The 23,250-nt window shown below is 37.5% G+C and overlaps 3 protein-coding genes, 1 non-coding gene and 2 pseudogenes across 6 annotated transcripts; all 6 read left to right on the top strand.

Annotated features, from left to right (window-relative positions):
* Nucleotides 1-796: 796 nt before the first annotated feature.
* LOC104715418 (thioredoxin M2, chloroplastic) lies at nucleotides 797-4,153 on the top strand. The gene is made up of 3 exons (XM_010432827.2): nucleotides 797-1,001; nucleotides 2,308-2,728; nucleotides 3,674-4,153. The coding sequence occupies exons 2-3, from the start codon at nucleotides 2,479-2,481 to the stop codon at nucleotides 3,985-3,987; spliced, it is 564 nt and encodes a 187-aa protein (XP_010431129.2). The 5' UTR covers nucleotides 797-1,001; nucleotides 2,308-2,478; the 3' UTR covers nucleotides 3,988-4,153.
* A 3,478-nt stretch (nucleotides 4,154-7,631) lies between these two features.
* LOC104715405 (E3 ubiquitin-protein ligase RMA1 pseudogene) lies at nucleotides 7,632-9,595 on the top strand (annotated as a pseudogene). Its single transcript, XR_015566155.1, has 2 exons — nucleotides 7,632-8,068; nucleotides 8,721-9,595. The product of XR_015566155.1 is annotated as an E3 ubiquitin-protein ligase RMA1 pseudogene (transcript).
* A 213-nt stretch (nucleotides 9,596-9,808) lies between these two features.
* Nucleotides 9,809-12,348, top strand: LOC104715393 (protein ACCELERATED CELL DEATH 6). The gene is made up of 4 exons (XM_087465269.1): nucleotides 9,809-10,287; nucleotides 10,676-10,940; nucleotides 11,036-11,381; nucleotides 11,475-12,348. The coding sequence occupies exons 3-4, from the start codon at nucleotides 11,334-11,336 to the stop codon at nucleotides 12,045-12,047; spliced, it is 621 nt and encodes a 206-aa protein (XP_087321395.1). The 5' UTR covers nucleotides 9,809-10,287; nucleotides 10,676-10,940; nucleotides 11,036-11,333; the 3' UTR covers nucleotides 12,048-12,348.
* Nucleotides 12,349-12,966: 618 nt separating this feature from the next.
* LOC104715388 (protein ACCELERATED CELL DEATH 6-like) lies at nucleotides 12,967-15,850 on the top strand (annotated as a pseudogene). Its single transcript, XR_015566153.1, has 4 exons — nucleotides 12,967-13,090; nucleotides 13,544-14,287; nucleotides 14,385-14,905; nucleotides 14,991-15,850. The product of XR_015566153.1 is annotated as a protein ACCELERATED CELL DEATH 6-like (transcript).
* Nucleotides 15,851-17,323: 1,473 nt separating this feature from the next.
* On the top strand, nucleotides 17,324-17,396 carry TRNAF-GAA (transfer RNA phenylalanine (anticodon GAA)). Its single transcript has one exon. It is a non-coding gene; the product is annotated as a tRNA-Phe (tRNA).
* A 270-nt stretch (nucleotides 17,397-17,666) lies between these two features.
* On the top strand, nucleotides 17,667-21,774 carry LOC104715380 (protein STABILIZED1). The gene is made up of 2 exons (XM_087465258.1): nucleotides 17,667-21,109; nucleotides 21,209-21,774. Exon 1 carries the CDS (start codon nucleotides 17,857-17,859, stop codon nucleotides 20,920-20,922), a length of 3,066 nt encoding a protein of 1,021 aa, XP_087321384.1. The 5' UTR covers nucleotides 17,667-17,856; the 3' UTR covers nucleotides 20,923-21,109; nucleotides 21,209-21,774.
* Nucleotides 21,775-23,250: the final 1,476 nt, after the last annotated feature.

Below are 23,250 nucleotides of genomic sequence, written 5' to 3'. Positions count from 1 at the left end.
TAGGTGTATCTTCGGTGTGTTTTGTCTGCTGGGGCTTGTATTAAAGTTGACATTTTTTTAATATCATCGAATGTATTTTGTATCGATATTCTTGTCACCAGTATCTATTGATAGTGTTACCAACAACAAGTCCTTTATTCGTTTTAAAACAAAATTATTCTGACGTTTATTTTGAATCTTCTTTCTTTAATTTCTGACTATTGATCTAACATTGCTTTAAATAGCAAAAGTCAGTGAAAAGCAAAATTAGAGTTTTGTTGCATGACTTTATATGAGTTTATCGAAGTATATGTGTGTCTTGAAGTGGGTGACCTATCAAAAGTGTTTTCACATTCACACATGTAGAGAAGAAATTGATCATTCTCCTAAGTTTAGAATTTAATCCAAATATAGAAACTAGTTTAATTTTGTGACGTTTTCACTTTTTTTGTTTTGTTTAGTTTTGTTAAAACCATGCATCTACCACGATTTAGCTGTCAAATATATGAAGATCATAAGCATGCGACGGCCAATAGGGTATTAACACAAACGTTGGACAAAACTTTTGTTTGCAAATTAGAAGTTGTTAAATGGGACAACTAAAACAAAAAACAAAAAAACAAAAAAAAGATCTAAAATGTTTTGAGATTCGAGACCACAGTCACCACACCATCACAAACTTAAATTATATTTTACCAGTACTGATACAAATGACTAATAAGTTTGTTGTTAGTATAGTAGTTATTATTGTCGATTGAGATCAGCGACTCATCGCTAATCGCTAATCGCTGAAACTTGGTTGCTAAAAAACGCATCATTGAATAAATCAACCATACTTGTTATAAATGGGCCTAATATAAGCCCAATAATGCAAATCTCAAAAAGTTTCCGGGCTTACAGATTTCTGTTATTTTTTTACGATCTTTACCCAAACGTATTAAATTGTTTTCACTTTACATTTTTTTTTTGTTTCAGAAAAAGAATTGAAAAACGAAAGCAGTATTGGTTTGTTTTCAATGTGTGTATAAAAATGGGATAACGTCCTATTTCCCCATCAAAACTATCTTATCGTACTAGATGGAGCCGGAACTTTGACATCGTTGTAAGTATCCACAAAACAAGATCTCTCAACCTATATATCTCCAAATCTAAAGTTCTCATTTACTTCTCCATATTTTTTGGTTTAATCGATTTACAAATTAAACCGCTAGAAAACCAGTCAAACCAGATATAAAACATAGTTTAAAACCCGATTGACCTTATAAACCCGACCCGGTCTAAGAATTTTTATAACCCGATCAGAAATTCTCAAACCTAAGAACCCTAAAATCATCATTTTCTAAAATCATCATTTTCTAAAATCATGAACACCGTCTCTTGCATTGGGGCAATATGTTTCAGGTGGGTGCATAAACCCAGCCAATTTCCTACCAAACTCTCGCTTATCCACCACTGGCGCCAAGAGAAGCCCTCGTGACTTCCACATTCCAGTAATCATTTGTGTTCTTAATTGATTTTGGAGTTGAAAAAAATTTGTAATTTGAGAATTTTTTTTGCAGATTTTATCTTCATTTCTGATCGGATTTGATGTGTTCTTGGTTCAGTGAACCATGATTCCAATCACCAGAACTTGAATAAACCCAACTAAGAGTTTTGGAGCTGCAATCGTCTATAAAAAAGGACCACGTGAATCTCCATTATATACAACAATTATGATTGATCTTTTATGTCAATTTGGTTGAATTGTTTATTTGATTTTTCTTGGATGCAGTGGATTTTCTGGGTTGGACGGACCATTCATCCGAGCAGCCTTCATTAGCATTCAAAAGCAGAAGCTGATTTTTTTTTTTTGGGTTTTTAGAAGTTCACAGTTGCTTTATCTTTGTTTGTATTGAGCTTTGACATTTTTGAGATCTGGTCATATTTGTTTAAATGGATTTTTCTATTTCTTCTTCTCTCTGGGTTATTTGATGTGGATGATCTGGTTAAACGTTAATGAAAATATGATATAGTGTTCGTTGAGATGGGGAAAAGAGATTTAAAAAATAAAAAAGAATTGGTGATTTAATTATATAAACGGGTCGAAATCAGGTTGAAATCGGTTTACAACTTTTGTTAGTTGGTTAGACAACCAATAAACCAATAATTAACCAATTAAACCTGTATTTATGGAGAAATTGATGAGAATTATGGATTCAAGGAGATTTAGAAATAAAATTTTGGATTTGGAGAGATATAGGATGAGAGACATTTGTGCAGAGATATTTAAGACGAGGTGAAAGTTCTGGCTTTATCTAGTAAGATGTGATAATTTTCATGTGGAACTAGGACGTTTTCCCTATAAAAATAAAAAGATCTAGCCTATCATCAATCAGTGTGTTTGTTGTGTGTTGTACTCTCGTAAGTTTTCTCTTCCATTAGTTTCGTTATCTTTTTCATTTTTGGATATTATTTTTTACACTTGGGAGATTACGAGTATCTCTCTCTCTACCTAAAGCCATGGCTGCTTTCACTTGTACCTCTCGTCCTCCAATTTCTCTCCGTTCCGATTCCAAAATCGTATCCTCACCACAACCATCGGCTTCTCTCTCTTCTCGCCGTATGTTCGCCGTTTTACCGGAATCATCAGGTCTGAGAATCCGTCTTTCTCTCTCTCCGTCTTCGTTGACCTCGATTCATCATCATCCTAGGGTTTCTAGACTACGAAGAGCCACCGTCGTTTGTGAAGCACAGGAAACTACTACCGATAGTATGTTTTTTTCCCTCTCTCTCTCACTCGATTCGTTGCTTATGAACTGATTTTGTGTTGATGATTGTTCGAATTAGTAATTTGTAATCTTAGCTATAACAAAAAAAAAAAACTTGTAATTTAGTTTCCAGATTACTGAATCTGGAGGAGGAAGAAGAGTTTTGGTTAGGATTTAGGAGAGAGTATGCGTTTGAGAATTTTTCTGCTGAAATTGAGGTTTCTGTTAAAGAGTGACTGAATCATGCCTGTTGCGTGAAAAATTCGAAGAAGGTTGCGTTTTAGGATCTCTTCTCTTTTTCCAAGTAAAACAACATAAAAGTTAGGTTGGGTACCTACTCGGTTGGTTGGATCATACACACATTGTGACAAGAAACATTTATTTGGCTCATCTGGTAGCAATGTGGGGGGTTTTATGCTTTAGAGTAAATATATTTTTGATTCTTTGGATCTGTTTACCAGCAGATCTCGATTTTGGTTTGTCAATAGTGTTGCTTTTCTAAGACTTTAGACTCCTTACCTATGATTATGTATTTTAGTGAGATTCTCAGGGATGTCTGCTACATTGCTACTCATTGATATCATCGAAGAGAACTATAAACTCATTCATTGCTATCTCATCTCTGGTGAAAACATGAAGCATTATTCTTCACTGGAATGCTTTTGGATTGCACAAAGTTCATTATGTTTCCCCTTTGTTCGTGTGTATATACAAGAATTACCTGTCTACTCTATTATCAAGATTATGTTTAGAGAACCTTTCTCTTCTGGATTACTATAGACAGTAAAGATTAGATACAACATACCCTTTTTTGCCTGAAAATGGGTCAGCTGTCTCTTTGGTTAACTCATGAAGCATGTTATTCTTGGCTAATCATTTTGTTTTCATTCATGAGTTTAGAAGCTTTAGTTATATAACTTGCTGATTTGGGTTATTGATCCTTGCAGTTCCAGTGGTCACTGACTCGACATGGGATTCTCTAGTTCTTAAAGCAGACGGTCCTGTATTGGTTGACTTTTGGGCACCATGGTGTGGACCTTGCAAGATGATTGACCCGCTCGTGAATGATCTAGCACAACAGTACACTGGGAAGATCAAGTTCTACAAACTAAACACTGATGAATCTCCTACAACCCCAGGCCAGTACGGAGTTAGAAGCATTCCTACGATCATGATATTTGTCAATGGTGAGAAGAAGGATACCATCATAGGTGCTGTGCCCAAAACCACTCTCACATCTAGCATTGATAAGTTCTTGTAATGAAATTTCACTGTTGAGTCTGTAAGATCTCTTATTCTCTGTCTCTCTCTCTCTCATTGTCGTTCCCCTCTGTAACTCAGCTTTCTTTATAGCTATCTGTTTCTTCTACTTCATCACTGAACATCTTAGACCTGGATAAATAATATGATGTCATGTCTTTATGTGATTTTTACCGGTTCGAAGATGTTTTGAGATGAGGAACTAAAGAAATCAAAGATCAATCTTGGAATAGACTAATAGAACAGCATTAAAAAAAACCATCGGTGGAATCTTTTTTTTTTGTTCATGAGAGGGATCTTAAGATTGTTCGGTTCTGCAACCTTTTTGATAAACACACGCTAAGGTTTGTTACATATTCGATAATTCGTATTAGATTATTGTATTCTATGATACTCTAATGCGCGTATGTACGCAAAGGGGCTAAAGGTTGTACACGTTCTTAAGAGAGATTATATAAAATTGTAAAAAAAAAAAACTCTTTATCGATCCACAAGCAAAAGAGATTTACGTTTGAAAAATCTCTCTTTTATTTTTTACAGAAGCAATGAAATTTATCATAGTTTATGTGTAACCCAATTTAAGGATAAGGATGTGTCAATTAGGACAAAATGAATAAAATCCAAAAGAATTGAAGTTTTTTGGACTGATCCACGGACACGATTTTGAGGTTAAATTTTATAGTTGTTGATCTGGTCGAGGACCAAATTCGATCCAAACCAATTTATTTGTTATTATGGATATAGATTAGAAGTTTCAATCAGACAAGTGTGACATGATAAGGTCATGGGTTTTAATGATATGCTAAGGTCATCGAGTTGTATGATCGATCAATCATCTTCACTTTGTTTTTTATACTTGAAATTGTAAACTGGATGAACAAGCCCAAGGTCAAGATTAGAATATGGTGATTTTCGTGACCTTTGTTTGTATGATCATTTCATTATATAATACTATCATTTGTACTTTATAAATGCATTTCGTGACTTCAGTTTGTATGATTTTATTATAATATTGTCATTTTGGACTTTATAAATGCCTTTTCGGTGCCTTTTTCTTTGTATCAACTTTCGCGGCCTAAGAAGTCGTACCTTCAGAAATGGAACATAAGGCATATAATATAATGATCGAAATTAGAACAAGTGTGAAATATTTGAAACAAATTAAATCAAGGTCAATATCGGACAACTTCGCGAAACCTACCCCAACTTGAGTTTCTTAGATTGTTTGAAAAGACATTACTTACATGAAGACTTTTATTTGATGTTTTAATATTAACAAGCGGACAATGTTCCAATCATTTGGTTTTGATTGTCGGCCATATTCTCCTACCAAACAAGTTGCAGTTTGATTACATTAGATCATTAAGAAAACACTGAAACGGTGGATATATGTTTCCGATAGTCAATGCTCTGTTAGGATAAACATTACTAGAATATTTTAGAGCTCCCTAATATTCGCAACAAATAAATTAAACATAAAGGACTATATCATTGTTCCACTTTCATGTTACACGATAAATGTGTTTTTCATCCCTATATATGAAACAAGTAGCATGTAATTAATTCACAATTACAAAAAGATATTGACAGACAGACAAAAAATAAATGAAGTTGATCTTCTTCTAGATCGTTCTAGTTTAAATTTGAGTAGAATTGGGAATGTATCGAACACGAGTGAGTAAATCATATATATCAGTTGGATGTAGCATACACGTTTTTATTGTTTCTAATGTACAACACCAATACAAATTATTATAAGTCAACATTCCCACTACAAATTACTAGTACTAGTTTGTAGCAAAACTTATACAAACACACAAGTTTATTTATACTTGAACAATGCATGAAACAGATATAAGCGTGTTATGAAAAATAGATAATCCGAATTAAACCAAAAGATGAGTACGTGTTGAGAGTTGAATAACGACTCCTGATGCGTTTTTAGATTGGCACTATTCTATACATAGATAATTAACGTGTATCACGATACTATTGAATTAATCAAAGCACACCAATTATATATGTTCGGAAGAATTGAAGAAGGAACTGGTCCACGCGTCAGGAGAATTTTAGTCCGACATAGTTAATTGAGTTTCGTGCCTAATCTCAATTAAAATAGATTAGAAACTACTCAAGATTCGTCATCTAAATTATTTTATAAATTCGTGCAATTAAAACAACTAGTGTTAATAAAAAGAAAGTCCCACAATAACAAAACAGAACGCGTGACTCGTGAGGTTTTGGTTTAATGTGAGATCCATCGTTAGTTGTGAAAGTTTTGGCAAAACGTGAAGAGAGCCATCTTCCACCTCTCATTAGTCCTTTTGCTTTCTCACTCCACCAAATCACCGTTTCAATATTAATTTAAGTTTAAGAAATACTCTCTCTGTCTCACAAAGATAGATTGAAGTTTAGTATTTTACACACATATTAAGACTGAGAGAATATATGATTTATTTTTCTAATACTTTTATTTTCCCACCTTCCCACTTTTATACTTCATACACTCTACAGCATCAGTAATCATTAAAACAAAAATTTATTAAAAATATTCAAAACATCAATCTTGTTGGGACAAAGAAAATTCTCTAAAACTTCAATATTTGTGAGACAGAGGAAGTATTAGTAGTAGTAATTAAACAAACTAATCATCCCTCTTCCATTAACCATTTGGTTAGTGAGCTGACTTCTCCTTCATTCTTTCTTATGATTTGCGACGGACATACTACTATTTATTGTAGTCGGCATTCACAAAACTTAGACTTTTTTTTTTACTTATACTCAGTATTAGAAACGTACAAGTATTATTTTGTTTTGCTTCCCTTATAAAAATAATAAATGTGCATAACATTTATTTGGGGTAAATCGTAAATGCAATGCACCTAGCCACCTACAAAGCGATATGACATTTGTGCCACGAACGTTACACTTACACATAATGGAATGGCTTGTTTTTTTCCACTCAACCTAATTACTTAAAAGATACTATAGAGAGTGTTTGTGATACAAGTAAACTCTATTTATAGTAAGTTAACCATTACATTGACTCACATACTCTTTTTTTTTTTTTTTAAATCCAATAGAGACGTGTCTTAGTTTAAGAAGTAAATCCCTCCCTATTCTCAACTCTAAACTATATTTTAAAAAAGAAAAAAATCATTAAAAAAAAGAAAAAGACAAAAATTATGCTCTTTCCATATCAGAATAGATGATGCTATAAAATTTTATTTTGTATCAGAAATGATGATTTTCTGTATACTATTATTAATTAATACTAAAAAATTGTTAATTTCAAGAATCATTAAATGAGAATTTAAAAGTTTGATGAAATACTATTAGTTAATAATTATAAAATATGTTATTATAAATAAATAATATACTTATTGCTAAACATTAAATGTTTTCTTAATTTATGTAAAAATCCTAAAACATCATCTATACAGATGGAATAGTAAAAAAATGATATATTTTGTTTTTGGATAATGAACCAACATTGTTTAGTTGCATATGGATGGATGTATACAGATGTCAATTAAAAAAATAAAATCTAAAATTGATGTAATTAACCAAATATAAGGTTAAATATTTGATGACAATGAAAACCACTAGCTTATAAAACCTCAGGCGAATCACACTACTAAACTTGAATTTTTTATTATAAGTTAAAAAGATAGATAAGATATAAACAAAGAGAGTTATCTACTTAAACACATAGTATTACAAAAATGTGACGAATCTTGCACATCGCCACGTCACTGAAGATATAATTCGGGTCTCGAATTCGATGCATCATATTAATAATCATATCTTAAATTTTAAGGTATTTATCCAAATATAAATAAATGAGAATTGATTGTCAAAAAAAATAAAAATAAATAAATGAGAATCTCTCTCTTTGCTTCTTTTTAAACAGTTTCTCTCTTTCTTTCTCTCTCTCTCTCTCACTTCTACCCAAAAAAAAAAAAAAACCAGATTTTTTATTTTCCTCTCCGCTTCTTTCTACTCTTCTTCTCTGCTCAAATCAAATCAGCAGCCATTGACACAGTTGCTTAGGGTTTCCCTCAAACGCCGCCGATTGTCTGGTTCGTGTCCCTTTCTTCTCTCTCTCTCTCTCTTCATAGTTCCTATATACGTGCCTTTGCGTATATTTTACACATAGACACGTATGTAAATATGTATCTGTGACTCCGCAAATTTCTCAGTCTTTTGATTTGGGTTTTTTTTTTATTTGTTTTTTCTCACCTTTAGATGTTGAATTGGTGTTGAACTTTTTTTTTTCGTTTGAGGTGACTGATGTGTTTGTTGTCTCTCTGTTTCTGCTAAGTCGTAGTATATAAAATCATCCTCTCTCTTTGTCTTTCTTGGGGGCTTGCCATTAAATTTTTATCGGATTTGTTGTTTTCGTTATTTTGATGATCAAGTTACGAGTTTTAAGTGTATTAGCCAAAACCCCTGCTCGTGTTGAATCAGAGTTTTTATTCTTAATTTCGTCGGTTTCCAAAAAAATTCAAACTTTTAGGGTTCTTCGATTAAGGGTTTAGGTCCTGATGATTATTTTAGATTTTTTTGGAATTTTTATAATCCCTTTTTAATAACCTAATTCTTATCTGGAAGTAAAATAGGCTATCTTTGTGTGATTCACTTGTTTAAATCTTATTGATACCTAAGTGTTTATAAGAAACTATAGCATTCATTTGGATCTAATGTTCTCAAAAAAACTTTTTTTTTTTTCAGGATTTGTGACCAATGGCCTTGGATCAATCTTTTGAAGATGCTGCTGTACTTGGAGAACTCTATGGAGAAGGTGCATTTTGTTTCAAGAGCAAGAAACCTGAGACCATCTCAGTCTCGGCTTCTTCTGATGATAATGTTGATGATTCCAATTTCGACTGCAATATCTGTTTAGACTCTGTGCAAGAACCTGTTGTGACTCTCTGTGGTCACCTCTTTTGCTGGCCCTGTATTCACAAATGGCTTGATGTACAGAGTTTCTCGTCAAGTGATGAGTACCAAAGACATAGACAGTGTCCTGTTTGTAAATCCAAAGTGTCTCATTCTACTTTGGTTCCTTTGTATGGCAGAGGCCGTTGCTCTACTCAGGAAGAAGGTAAAACCAGTGTCCCTAGAAGACCATTGGGACCGGTTTACCGGCTTGAGATGCCTTCTAGTGCCGACATGCGGTTATCAGAACGGGTTCATTTCAATAATAGCACACAGGAAGGTTACTACCCTGTCTCAGGGGTGATGAGTTCAAACAGTTTATCATACTCTGCTGTTTTGGATCCAATGATGGTGATGGTTGGAGAAATGGTAGCTACGAGATTGTTTGGAACACAAGTGATGGATAGATTTGCATATCCGGATACTTACAATCTCGCAGGGACAAGCGGGCCGAGGATGAGGAGGCGGATAATGCAGGCGGATAAATCGCTGGGAAGAATCTACGTCTTCTTTATGTGTTGTGTTCTTCTTTGTCTTCTCTTGTTTTAGGTTCTACTTCTTATTGCTAGCTTGGTTTCTACTGTTCACTTTCTTCAAGTGTAAGAAAACATAGTGGAAGAGATGTACATTTGTGTTGGAAACAAATCAAAGTTGCTTAATGTTGTGGAGTTTGTGTTGGGTTATATATATTGTTGCATAGATTTTGGTCTAGGAGATACAAAGCCATTGAGTTGAAAGGCCATGTTATTAGGCCTGATTTGCATGTGTATAATTCAGCCCATGGCTATAGAACAAGAAAAAGTAAGTTTTTGAAATGCATTGTATTGGGGTATGTAAATTTACTGTGTATTTCAAACTATTTGTGGGATGATTTTAGGTTTGAGATGGACAGTTATGAAGCAGGTCTTGATAGAATTGAGGCACAGAGGTCAACGGATGTGTCTCATGACCAACATAAACAAAGATAGTCTCCCGTTAATCTGATAAAGCGTGGAATCTTACGCCCATTGTCCGTTCAGTAGGTTTCCTTCAAGTCCAAGGAGAAGCCACGCTCCCTACGGGAGTCTTGTGTGATTCTATGTTTTTTAAAATTAAATCAGCGGTGTGATTGCGACAAAACGCAGCGGCGGAGACGGCTGATCTGATTTCTGCGGCCGCCGAATACTGCAGTGTAGTTCTCTTCCCGGAATTCGAATTTTTGTAACTTGATGGAACTGCTCACTTCCTGTAATCACGATTCAAAATAAGAAGTCGAAGAGAATGGAGGCGCAAACGCAGATGTGGAGGATTTGGGATGGCTTAGCTACACAGCGGGCACCACGCTTTTCGCATCTTCTCAGCCGTTTGTTTCTCTAATCTGGTAGTCTTTTTCGTTAACCTCACAAGAGTTGAGAAGAAAGAAAAGTTGATTGATATTAGAACATTGTATCTTCCTCTGTCTTTTTGGTGATGTAATTTTGCATTGAAGCTGAACTGATTTGGTACACAATGACGGATGCTTTGTTCTGAAAACTAACTCATGGTTAACGTTGCAAGTTCAGGAAACCAATAGGTCGTTAGATGTTTATTTATCACCGTTGAATGTTTTCTTCTTTTGGATCAATAAGGTAGTAGACTTGAAGAACCCCTCTAAAATGTATGGTTTTATCTGTTGAGTTTTTTTATCTGTTTCTTAGAGGTAACTTATCAATTCAGGACATGATTTGTGGTATGTAGTTAACTGATCAATGTTCATTACTCGGATGTAGGGTTCACTAGAAACACTTTGCTTAAAGTCTCTGATTGGTGTGGGACTTCATTGGTATGTGACACGTTGTTGGCTAAAAGTCATGCACTCATCCCTCGGCTGGTTTCATGCCACCACCGCTTGAATCATTATTAAAGACTTGTAGGCCCTGTTTACAAGCTTGATTAAGATGCCAAGTTTACTGTTTTCCATTCCTTTGGTCTTTGGTATTTAATATTTTCTCCTTCCGATCGATGTTAGACTGCTGCTGTCAGGGTCAAGCAGCTGTAAGTCTCTTTCCATCTACCTCCTTCGTGCTAATATAATGAGACGGGGATTACTTATAAGCATGGAACTGAAGTTTTTCTGTTTATTATCACAGCAGTTTGAGCTTACATACTGTTTTCGAAATCCGACTCACTGAGAGCATCAATGAGTGTGTTTGTAGAGCAACGAAGACAAAAAGGCTTCCATATGACTCTGATCATAGACTGCTGCAGCTGCACACCACACATGGAATTTGTCCTAGATTACCTAACAAATATCAGGCTATCAGATATTTACAACCTCCCCGGTGAATCCGTGGCAATGAGTCCAGAGATCTTTAGTGCAATGAGAGCAGGGAACAAAGACTTTCTGGCGAAGATGAGAAGCTACGGAAGAACGATGGCTCGACAGCTATGGATATTGCGGAAATCAATCTGCAATCTAGATATGTCTTCCGAGAGGTATATCAAATCTCTCTATGTACTAAATTTTTTTTATTAAATATCAAGGCATTTAGAGCTTATTGCTTTTCTCTTGCACTTTCTGATAAACAGAGAATTTCGTTGATGGTCTTACTGTGTGCTTCCTCTGGTAGAGGTTTTCAAGTGATACCCACTAGTGGAATGACTCTAAGAAGCAGATCAGAGCATCATCTAAGTAATGGTGACAAATACAAAGACAATGTCAATGCTCTTTTACTTGTGGCAACTCTTGTAGCTACGGTTGCGTTTGCTGCTGGTTTCACAGTGCCAGGTGGCTTTAGCAGCTCTCCTCCAAACTTGGGCATGGCCATTTTGGCCAATGAGCTCGACTTCTGCTATTTTCTGCTATGTAACACCCTGGCAATGCAATGCTCAGTTGTAGCTATAGTTGCACTTATCTGGGCACAGTTAGGGGATCCAGAACTCATTCACAGAGCCTTTCATTTGGCCTTGCCATCCCTCTTTGTGGCTCTAATCTCCATGTCTGCAGCATTTCTTTTTGGCGTGGTTGCTACAAGGAGGTCACATAATAACTTTCTTTTCAATGTCGTCTTCAACACTGTAACTGCCATCTTCTTTCATGTGATGGTTTTGCTCCTTGGTCCTTATGTTATCCCACAGCTTCCTGGCGTTCCTTTTCTTTAACCCGTAACTGGACTTTATCTCCAGCTGCTTTTGTTGTTTGTTAATGAAGACGATGATGTCTCCGGCTCTGATCACACCTGTGAGAAGAAGAGGGTAGAGTCTGTGGGATCCTGAGGCGTCGAATCAAGTGCAAAAGTCGAAAGTGCCTTGAAAAGATATCTAAGTAACATACTTGTGTTTATATTAGTTCCCCAGTTGTTTGCATGTCACTATTTGTATCATTAGAAGACCGGTTGGCCCGATTTATATACTAAAAAGATCAGTCCATCTTAATGCTAACAAATACAAAAACCTTGTTTAACGCTCTTCTTGTTATAGCCATTCTACCTTTTGCTGCAGGTTTTACACTACCAGATACAGGTAGGTTTAACAGCTCTGCTTCAAACAATTTTTATGCCAATAAATTCGATTGGTATTGAACACCAATATGATGGACCAACCGACAAGAGACTGTCTTGTCGCCGTTTGGTTTTCTAATTCGTCGACCTGAAAACAAAGAGAGAAGAGATATCAGCAAAATCTGTGTTTTGAAGACCTAATTGTGTTATTTTCTTTAAGAAGACCTATTAGGTAATTTAGTCTCTAATTCTTTTGTTGAAGACTTTTAAGAATTTTTGGATAGTAGCTTAAGAGAAATGTTGAATTGGGTAAGATATGGTTCTGCTTCTGCAAACTCATGTAGTTGACATTAGAAGTTCAAGAAACGCATTAGTCGTTGGATATTTTAATAAGTATCCACTGAATTGCTTTCTTCTTTTGGATCATGCATTATTCTTTGTAATAAACAAATATGGTACCGTTTTTTTCTGATGGGGAAAGGAAAAAACAAGGAAGGTACGCGTTTGTTTCCTTTTAATTGACCATTTCTTCTTCCTTGATGGACAATATTAAAATCTTAAAACTCCTTTTTTTTTTTTATAGATTCCAATCTATATCTCAAGCATCGTGGGGTTGGTTTTGCAAGCATTGGTGAATATCAACGTTTTAGGAAAGCTTTCCCTGAACTCTTGAGCGTCAAGTCGTTGCTTCGGTTGAGTAAAAAGGTGTGCAACTTCAAGCCTTTATTACTCTGTTTTCTTTCTATTTGAGATTTCTTCTGTTATCTCAAGGTTCAGGCGACTATGTTTGTGCATCATACATATTTTATATATTATCTATCAAAGAGTTGAGTGTCATCTTGGCTGGAATCACAAGACACCTATTTGTTCTTCATAAGTATTACAACAATATTAGCATCACATCATGCACTAACGTACTTCTGCAATTGGTTCCAAAGTCAAACATATAAGTTTTGAGGATGAATTATTACATGACATGTTTCTTGACTTGATCATGGAGGAATATCCAAATTTGGTTTACAAAGTTAAAATCTTTGCGTTTCAGTGTGCTAAGCATATTTGTTTCTTCTTATCAATTATTCGTATGTAGTTGTTCATACAGAAGTGGCATTATCATTCCTGTCACTGTTATTACATTTATGTATATATATTTATTAGGTGCCGAGTTATCAATGGGACGATCTGATGTGGGCTTTGACCGCCGGAAGAAACACATAAGCTCTCGGATGTTTTATGCACAAGAAACCAGACGTAACCACTCTCTCGACTTGTCAACTCTCTCAGTGACACCAGTGAAACTGTGCCAATGGACCCAAAAACCATCGCAGCAGTAAGAGCAGGAAACTTACCTGAGAAATATGAAACTTGATGTTAAGCTTGCTCTAAGCTCAGTGAACGATCGTGGGAATACGTTGCTTCATCTTGCTGCGGCCGCAGGTCACACCAGTTTAGTGTGTTATATACTCTATGCGTACCCAGGTCTGCTAATGAAGTCAAACTCGATGGGTGAAGTTGCTCTCCATATTGCAGCAGGTGCAGGCCATCTTGATGTTGTTGAGGCTCTAGTTAGTTTTATTAAAGATGTATCTTGTAATAAGCCTGGTGTTGCCAAAAAGATATATTTTGCTAAGAACAGACACCAAGAAAATGCTTTACATGTTGCCTTAAAAAGAAAACATGTGAAGGTGGCGTCCTGTTTGGTCTGTGCAGAGCAATGTTTGTCTTTTGTAGCAAACAACGATGGGTTTTCTCCCTTGTATATAGCTGTTGAAGCTGGACAGGCTGATCTTGCAAAACAAATGTGGCAACATTCAAATAATGCATCAAGTAGCACATCTACTTTAGCTTCAAAGATTGGAGGAAGATCCATAGTACATGGGGCGATGAAGGCTAAGAAAATAGGTTCGTTATCTCGACAAACCTTAAATAGCCGTTTAAGTTTCTTGTTCAAGTTATTCATAATGGCAAAAAAAAAAACAACTTTCATTTGGTGCTATAGTTAGTGAAGATGCAAGTCTTATTAAATTACGAGATCAAGGAAGGACTTGTCTTTCATTTGGAGCATCCTTAGGGTATTATGAAGGGTTTTGCTATCTGTTAGACAAAGCTCCAGACAGTGTTTATGTCAGTGATGATGATGGATCCTTTCCAATTCATATGGCCGCGAAGTATGGTCATGTCAAAATTCTTAAGGCAATTCTTAAACGTTGTCCAGACGCACTTGAGTTGCTTGACAGAGACAGTCGAAATGTTCTTCATGTTGCAGCTAAACATGGAAAACTCAAAGTCCTCAGGTTTATCCTAAGATGTTATAAGGATAAGAACAAGGAAAAGTTGATTAATGAAGAAGATGCGAATGGAAATACACCATTGCATTTGGCCACCAAAAACTGGCACCCTAGAGTTGTGAGTATGCTCACTTGGGACAACAGAGTTGACTTGAAAACGCTGAACCATAACGGTCTCACAGCTCTAGATGTAGCCGAGGAAAACATGGATTCCAGCTACACATTTTTTGAGGTATGGTGTGTAACTTTTCATTATAAACCGGTAATGATTATATATATGTACTTGATATAATTTGCTTCATCCTGGGATACTACAGAGGTTGACTTGGATGGCTTTGATATCTGCTGGTGCACCACGAGGTCCCAAACTGATAGTATCGACTCCAGTAACACAGAACCCAGATGGTGGAGGAAAGTACAAAGATCGGGTGAATACACTTCTGTTGGTGGCCACTCTTGTAGCCACTATGACTTTCACAGCAGGGTTTACACTACCAGGGGGTTACAATGGTTCTGTTCCCAACTTGGGAATGGCAACATTGGCAAAGAAAACAGCGTTCCAAGTGTTTCTGGTATTTGACACCTTGGCGATGTACTGTTCTATCATTACAATAGTTGCTCTCATTTGGGCGCAACTGGGCGATCTTACTCTCATAATGAAAGCCTTCAACCTTGCATTGCCACTTCTCGGACTTGCACTTACATCCATGTCGATAGCTTTTATGGCTGGCACGTATGCTGCAGTAAGCCACCTCCCCTTGCTTGCCTATTTCATATTGGGCATCGGCTTGATCTTCCTCTTGATTTTGCTGCTGATCATTATTCCATATGTGTCTCCACATTCTCCTACCCAACCCTTTCTTAGATACATCTTTTACTGCCCCTATTTACTTATGCTTTTGGCTGCTGGTGACAATAGCAACAATGACTGAAAGAAACATAGGTATATCACTTCCCAGCTTGTTGTTTATAATAAACCAATCATGTGTGTGTGTCGTGCCATGTACGTTTTTATTCTCGAGCTCTGTTTTGTTAGAGGTCTCCTAGCAACTCAGCACATGTGGTTTAATGATATTAACCTGGTGTGGAACTTCATTACTATACAACATGCAGCTGGCTCAAGTTTGTATCTGATTCAATGGTTGTTTGACATAATATTATTAGTTTTCCATATAAAGTCTTGATTTTTCTTTTTTATTAGGAGACGACTTTAATTATTCCTTGAATCATTTTTTTTTTGTTCTCTATATGTGTTCAGACACATTCAGATTTCAGGTACAATAATCAAAACCTTGTGACCGAATTTTCCGTTTTGAGACAAAGTTAGGTTTCGGGATAAAGCGTACGAGAGCCTCTTTCTCTGTGTTGACTTTTACCTCTATTATTTGCGATTAGAGCAAGACTTTCCAATAATTTATCAAAATAAGGTCAGTATCATAGCTATACTCTCTGGATGTTGGCATATTGGCTGAAAGATCGTAACACTAAACGGGTTACAGAATGAACGAAGATATACTCTCTACATTTATCACTTTTTCCAGCTTATACATGGGTTTTTGAGGCAGTCTAGGTGCTTGGCTTGCCATTTTTGTAATCTTGAGCTCTGTTTTCTAGAAGAGGCTTAGCAATTCATGAACATGATCTGCCGTTATGCAAGAGCGATTGTTGTTTCCTTTCGTACGTGGAAAATCTCTTACTTGGTGTGGGAAATATTGGCTTTAGTGAAGTTCTGAAGTAAAAAGTCATGTTTTCACACTTGAAGTGGTTTAAAGGCTTGATTGAGATGCCAAATTAAGTTAAATTACTCTATTCAACGTTTTTGTCAAAAGTCACGTATTCATACTTGACATCTCAGTCAAGTTTAAACCAGTCCAAGTCTACGTGACATTTCCTAGTGAGAGCTTTCTACATGATGATGACCAGCCTTCATGCCAGTCCTGCATTTAGACTATTTAGTAAAGGAAGGGTCAAGCATTTGCAAGTCTACTTCGGTCTTCCTTCTTCATGCTAATATATGAGATTGGTCTGCCTTTTTAACCATGAAACTGAAACCTTTTTGTTTTAATAATAGTTTTCGCAACAACTTTACATTGTCTGTGCTTTAGAGCATGATTACTGGTGTAACTCTTTGGGTTACTCTCTATATTGGGCCCAAAAATATAATATTAAACCCATTTTTTAGTCCAACACACAGAGTATCGGTTCTGTGGGAAGGTTTGGGAGAAACACCCTAAGTAACGCGACGTGGTCGTTTGTGATTGGTTGGTTGAGAAATATAAAAGGTAAATTTTTTTTTTCCTCATTTTTTTTCATTCTTTCCCGATTCTTTCTCGTCTCTCTCGTCTCTCTCGTCCGTGGGAGATAAACAGCCGAATCAACAACCATCGGAAAACTCAACCGATTACCATCGAATCGTTGATTTTTCCAGCTAAATCTCGATGGTTGTTGGTTAGACGGAGGGTGATTGGTCGATAGTTATATTACTTGCCATGTACTCTGTTTTGTTAAAAGTAATATTTTCGTTAAAAAGAGCTGTTTCACCGCTCGTTACAAGAATTTACCAAGGGTGCTACGTCGTTTTATTGTATTACCTTAAGGGTGTTATGCTGTTTGACTATATTAAAATGTATATGTATTAAAAAGTCATCTAGCGGGGATAGCTCAGTTGGGAGAGCGTCAGACTGAAGATCTGAAGGTCGCGTGTTCGATCCACGCTCACCGCAATATTATTTCTAATTCCCTTAAAGAATGTAAAACGACGTCGTTTGTCCAATTCTATTTCTAATTCCCTTAAAGGATGTAAAACGATGTCGTATGAAGGATAATCACACCAAGGTAATCTTATACGGCGTCGTATTACAAGAATCTCGAATTATATTAACTGAGCTTTTTTCCCCGATAATGAATCATAAAAACCCACTAAATAAATATTCACCTCCCTTGTTACCGACTGTTTCGTCGTTTATATACGGAACAGTGGCGCCGTATTATACGAAGCTCGAATTATGTTAACTGAGCCTTTTTAACCGATATCGAATCATAAAAAGCCCATTAATAAAGCCCACTAAATATTCACCGTCTTTGTTTCTAAACCGACTGTTTCGTCGTATATAAGACGGCGTAACCGCATATTTTTCCATCGTCTTGTTTCATTCCCAATTAGGATCTCAATTAGGTTACACGATGGTGTTTCTCTCGATTCCCAACGGAAAGACTCTATCGTTCGACGTGAACCCTAATTCAACCACAATCTCCGCCTTCGAACAATTGGTTCACCAACGCAGCGATGTTCCACAGCCTCTCGTTCGTTACTCGCTCCGTATCCGAAACCCTAGCCGTGTGATTTTAGATTCGAAGGATTCCGATTCGATCTTATTATCCGATCTCGGTGTTTCTCGTTTCTCTACCGTGATGATCCATGTCCCTCTTTTGGGTGGTATGCAAGGAATGCCTCCGCCTAAGCCTCGTCTCGATTTCCTCAATTCTAAGCCTCCGTCGAATTATGTAGCGGGTTTGGGTCGTGGTGCTACGGGGTTTACTACTCGTTCCGATATTGGTCCGGCTCGTGCGGCTCCGGATCTGCCTGATCGATCTGCTGTGGCTACAGCGGCTGCTACAGGCGTAGGTCGTGGCGCAGGGAAGCCAAGTGAGGCGGAGGATGATGAGGAAACTGAGGAGAAAGGGTACGATGAGAATCAGAAGTTTGATGAGTTTGAAGGGAACGATGCTGGTTTGTTCTCGAACGCCGAGTACGATGAGGATGACAAAGAGGCTGATGAGATCTGGGAGTCTATTGACCAGAGGATGGATTCGAGGAGGAAAGACCGGAGAGAAGCGAAGCTGAAGGAAGAAATCGAGAAATACAGAGCCTCGAACCCTAAGATTACTGAGCAGTTTGCGGATTTGAAGAGGAAACTACACACTTTGTCTGCGGATGAATGGGATAGTATTCCTGAGATTGGGGACTACTCGCTGCGGAACAAGAAGAAGAAGTTTGAGAGCTTTGTGCCTGTTCCTGATACGCTTTTGGAAAAGGCCAAGAAGGAAAAGGAGCTCGTCATGGCCTTAGACCCAAAGAGCAGAGCCGCTGGTGGGTCGGAGACACCATGGGGGCAGACGCCTGTTACAGACTTGACTGCCGTCGGTGAGGGAAGAGGTACGTTGTTGTCTCTGAAGCTTGATAGGTTATCAGATTCAGTTTCAGGGCAAACTGTTGTGGACCCTAAAGGCTACTTAACTGACCTGAAGAGTATGAAAAGAACCACTGATGAAGAGATGTACGATCGCAGCAGAGCTAGATTGTTATACAAGAGTCTAACCCAGTCTAATCCAAAGAATCCTAATGGCTGGATTGCTGCTGCTAGAGTGGAGGAAATGGATGGGAAGAAGAAAGCAGCTATGCTTCAGATTCAGAGGGGATGCGAAGAGTGTCCCTATAATGAGGATGTTTGGCTTGAAGCTTGTAGGTTAGCCGATCCAAAAGATGCCAAGGGGGTTATTGCAAAGGGAGTTAAGCTGATACCCAATTCAGTGAAGCTATGGTTGGAGGCTGCCAAGCTGGAGCATGATGATGAGAACAAGAGTAGGGTGTTGAGAAAGGGATTGGAGCATATTCAAGACTCGGTAAGGCTATGGAAGACTGTTGTTGAGTTGGCTAATGAGGAAGATGCAAGGGTTTTGCTTCACAGGGCTGTGGAGTGCTGCCCGTTGCATCTGGAGCTATGGGTGGCACTTGCGAGGCTCGAAACATATGCCGAGTCAAAGAAGGTGTTGAATAAAGCAAGAGAGAAGCTCCCGAAGGAGCCTGCAATTTGGATCACCGCTGCCAAGCTAGAGGAAGCTAATGGGAACACGGCTATGGTGGGAAAGATTATTGATAGGGGTATAAAGACTCTGCAGAGAGAAGGGGTTGTCATTGACCGAGAAAATTGGATGAGTGAGGCTGAGGCTTCTGAGAGAGCTGGGTCTGTTGCAACGTGCCAGGCGATTATTAAGAACACAATCGGTATTGGAGTCGAAGAAGAGGATAGAAAGAGAACTTGGGTTGCTGATGCAGACGAGTGCAAGAAGAGGGGTTCCATTGAGACTGCAAGAGCAATATACGCCCATGCTCTTACCGTATTCTTGACCAAGAAGAGTATCTGGCTTAAAGCGGCACAGCTTGAGAAGAGCCACGGGAGTAGGGAGTCCCTTGATGCCTTATTGCGTAAGGCTGTCACATATGTCCCTCAGGCTGAGGTTCTCTGGCTCATGGGTGCCAAAGAAAAGTGGCTTGCTGAAGATGTTCCAGCAGCCCGTGCAATTCTTCAAGAGGCTTATGCTGCAATTCCCAACTCTGAGGAAATCTGGCTTGCTGCTTTCAAGCTCGAGTTTGAGAACAAGGAGCCAGAGAGGGCGAGAATGCTTCTTGCAAAAGCAAGGGAAAGAGGAGGGACTGAGAGGGTCTGGATGAAGTCAGCCATTGTTGAGAGAGAACTTGGCAACGTAGAGGAGGAGAGGAGATTGCTTGAAGAAGGCTTGAAGCAATTCCCAACATTCTTCAAGCTTTGGTTGATGCTTGGGCAGCTTGAGGAACGGTTCAAGCATCTGGAACAGGCCAGGAAAGCTTATGACTCTGGTTTGAAGCACTGCCCCCACTGCACACCGCTGTGGCTCTCTCTTGCTAATCTTGAAGAGAAAGTGAATGGGCTGAACAGAGCTCGGGCTATTCTCACCATGGCAAGGAAGAGGAATCCTGGGGGGGATGAGCTATGGTTAGCTGCTATTCGTGCCGAACTGAGGCATGAGAACAAGAGAGAAGCAGAGCACTTGATGTCAAAGGCTCTGCAAGAGTGTCCCAACAGTGGTATCCTCTGGGCTGCGGACATCGAGATGGCTCCACGTCCTCGCCGGAAAACAAAGAGTGTGGATGCTTTGAAGAAGTGTGCTCACGACCCTCATGTTACTGCAGCTGTTGCGAAGCTCTTTTGGCAAGACAAGAAGGTGGAGAAAGCCAGATCATGGTTTAAACGGGCTGTTACCCTTGCCCCAAATATTGGCGATTTCTGGGCGTTGTACTACAAATTTGAACATCAACATGGTTCTGAGGAGAACCAGAAGGAAGTGATTGCGAAGTGTGTGGCTTGTGAGCCGAAGCATGGTGAGAAGTGGCAAGCCATCTCCAAAGCGGTTGAGAATGCTCACCAGCCCATTGAAACCATCTTGAAGAGAGTTGTGTCTGCGATGAGCAAGGAAGAGAAGGCTGCTTGAGAGTAACAAATTACTTTTGTTTTCCATGATCATAGCACATTACACCTTAGTTCTTGTTTTCTCTTTGCAGGCTCAACTGTAGCCGTTCATGTTTTTCTTCAGTAGCGAGAGCTGATATTGATTTGCTGGAGTGTTTTCACCAGATACTTGTGGAATTCTCAATTTACTGAATGCTTCAGTCTTCTTTGTGAGTCTCTGTGTGTTGTAGTTCAGCTATTAACTCTTATATTGTTTATGAAATCCTGATAATTTGTTGTTCGTTTCATGCCTTAACCTTCCTTCTTAGGGAGCTCTGCTTCTACCTGGTGTCTAAGATTGGTGCGTGGTACAAGTCATGAAACCCACTCCAAAGCTTTTTTTAGACAGTGTAAGCCATTAACCCCTGACATAACCTTTTCGCCTTAATAATGTTAATAAACTTGGTGCATGTATAAATCAAAATACTAGTTTTTTTGCTAACCTCCCACAATTTATTTGCCTTATCTGCAACACTTGCTTCTTCTGGAGGTGATTCTCTGACATAGGAGAGTTCTTGTCCCAGCTTCAGTAGACCCCCGACTTTGATAGGCTGGGGCCGCTCTTAACCTATGGTAACTACAGTATGTGTTAGTCTTAGGTAACTAGCTTTTTAGTGCCAAAGTTTCGCTAGAGACCTGTCGTACTGCTGATCTGTTATAGTCTTTTGCCGAGATCCTCTTTGGATATACCGATGGAAAGCTGGGTAAAAATAGAACCGAATGTGACATCAACTACCTCTTGATTTCGCATGTGAAACTCGGTATTGTTACCAGATGATTAAATGTTTCCAAACATTCCCTATATATAATCGACTTCTAAAAATTTTCTTCCAAACATTGTTTGCGAAAAAAAGCAGGATCAGATCGATCATAACTCAGAACAGAACAGTACACCGAACCAAACACAATCAGAACCAAGTGGGCCACAATAGGCTTGGCTGTATAAGTGTATATAGCCTATCACAACTGAACACCTTTTCTAAATGTACTTTCTAAATACTAGATATAGCATTATCCAAATCACATTTTATAAGCGAATCATACAACAACGTGTCCAGAAATATGGACCCCAAAAGTGCTACCAAAAGCATAACAATTTAAAACAAATCCAGTATTAGGTTTGTGATCATCAAATGATGATGGGACAAGAACACGTTCGGTACCAAACAAGGTATAAAGAAACAACACAAAACAGATAACTCTACCGATTTGTCTATGTATAATGCGAATGTGGAGCATAAGCAGAAAGATATAAATGAGTGGATATATACGAAACCGCATATTTGACTTTGATACCATCAAAATGTCCGTGGCTTTGGTTGTTGAAGTTTTTAATTACTTTTTTATTTAAAATATCGTATATGTTAAAGACTTTTGTGCTCTGTTTATGTCTATGGTATGGTTGGTTAGTGGTTTATAGTTGGTTTTAATTAGATATAGACATCATCTAAACCATCTTCATAAACAAATCTTATCTCCTTCGTGAGTGTTACTTATCCAATAGTCTAATTCAATTCTGATAATAAAAACAATTCGACAAGTATAGTTAGTGGTTTAACGTTTGTATATAAAAAGAGTTGTTTATGGTTATGTTTAATGTTCTTGAGTCGTAAAATATAGGTAAACTTTGTTAGCTTCGTTACGGAATATGTGCAAAAATGCACATGTGATCATTTTTCCTCTATAGTCGGTCCTTACTACTAATAGATTGATACTAATATTAATTAGATATATTAAGTGTGCTAGTAAAGCAAACAAAAACTGGGTCGACGTCAAATAAACAAAGAAAAAATTCAGTCCTCTATCACATCGAACAAACGTGAATTCAGGTCGAGAAGAAACCCCAAAACATGACTTTCTACGATTCTTTAGATTGTTTCTGTTTGCAGGTAATGAAAACAGTATTATTCATATCAGTTTATTTTTTGGTCTGAAATTAATATAGTATTTATTACGCGAAAATGAAATGGGCCGACCACTTAAATTAAATTTTCCTTGTCTAATTGTTAGGAAATGATTCGTTACAATTTAAGTTTATTTAAAAGGGAAAAAAAAAGTGTCTAGAAAAATCGGTGGAGGGACCAAACACTGAAGTACACTCCATCAAGTCAATTTTGCAATCAAAGGTCCACGTTTTTTAATTTTTCTCCGTCACATGTTTGACATTTTTGTCCTCAAAAGGTCCCACTTTTTTCCATTTTGTAACTTGTCTTTTTCTTTTATATTTAGTTATTTATTTCCTAATAAAACCTTAAAACTGAATATAAAATCAACTTTAAATTGATATCATATTTTCAAAAAAAAAATCAAC

This window comes from Camelina sativa, chromosome 2 (assembly GCF_030686135.1).
Source record: "Camelina sativa cultivar CO46 ecotype springtype chromosome 2, ASM3068613v1".
Lineage (NCBI taxonomy): Eukaryota > Viridiplantae > Streptophyta > Magnoliopsida > Brassicales > Brassicaceae > Camelina > Camelina sativa.
This window is presented reverse-complemented; position numbering and strand designations above follow the sequence as displayed.

Bases quoted from the DNA above. Each gene is read 5' to 3' on its own strand.
- LOC104715380 (XM_087465258.1), top strand. From the start codon at position 17,857: ATGGTGTTTCTCTCGATTCCCAACGGAAAGACTCTATCGTTCGACGTG.
- LOC104715418 (XM_010432827.2), top strand. From the start codon at position 2,479: ATGGCTGCTTTCACTTGTACCTCTCGTCCTCCAATTTCTCTCCGTTCC. The intron at 2,729-3,673 runs GTATGTTTTTTT...TGATCCTTGCAG, and splicing joins ACAGGAAACTACTACCGATA to TTCCAGTGGTCACTGACTCG.
- LOC104715393 (XM_087465269.1), top strand. From the start codon at position 11,334: ATGGATATTGCGGAAATCAATCTGCAATCTAGATATGTCTTCCGAGAG. The intron at 11,382-11,474 runs GTATATCAAATC...TCTGATAAACAG, and splicing joins CTAGATATGTCTTCCGAGAG to AGAATTTCGTTGATGGTCTT.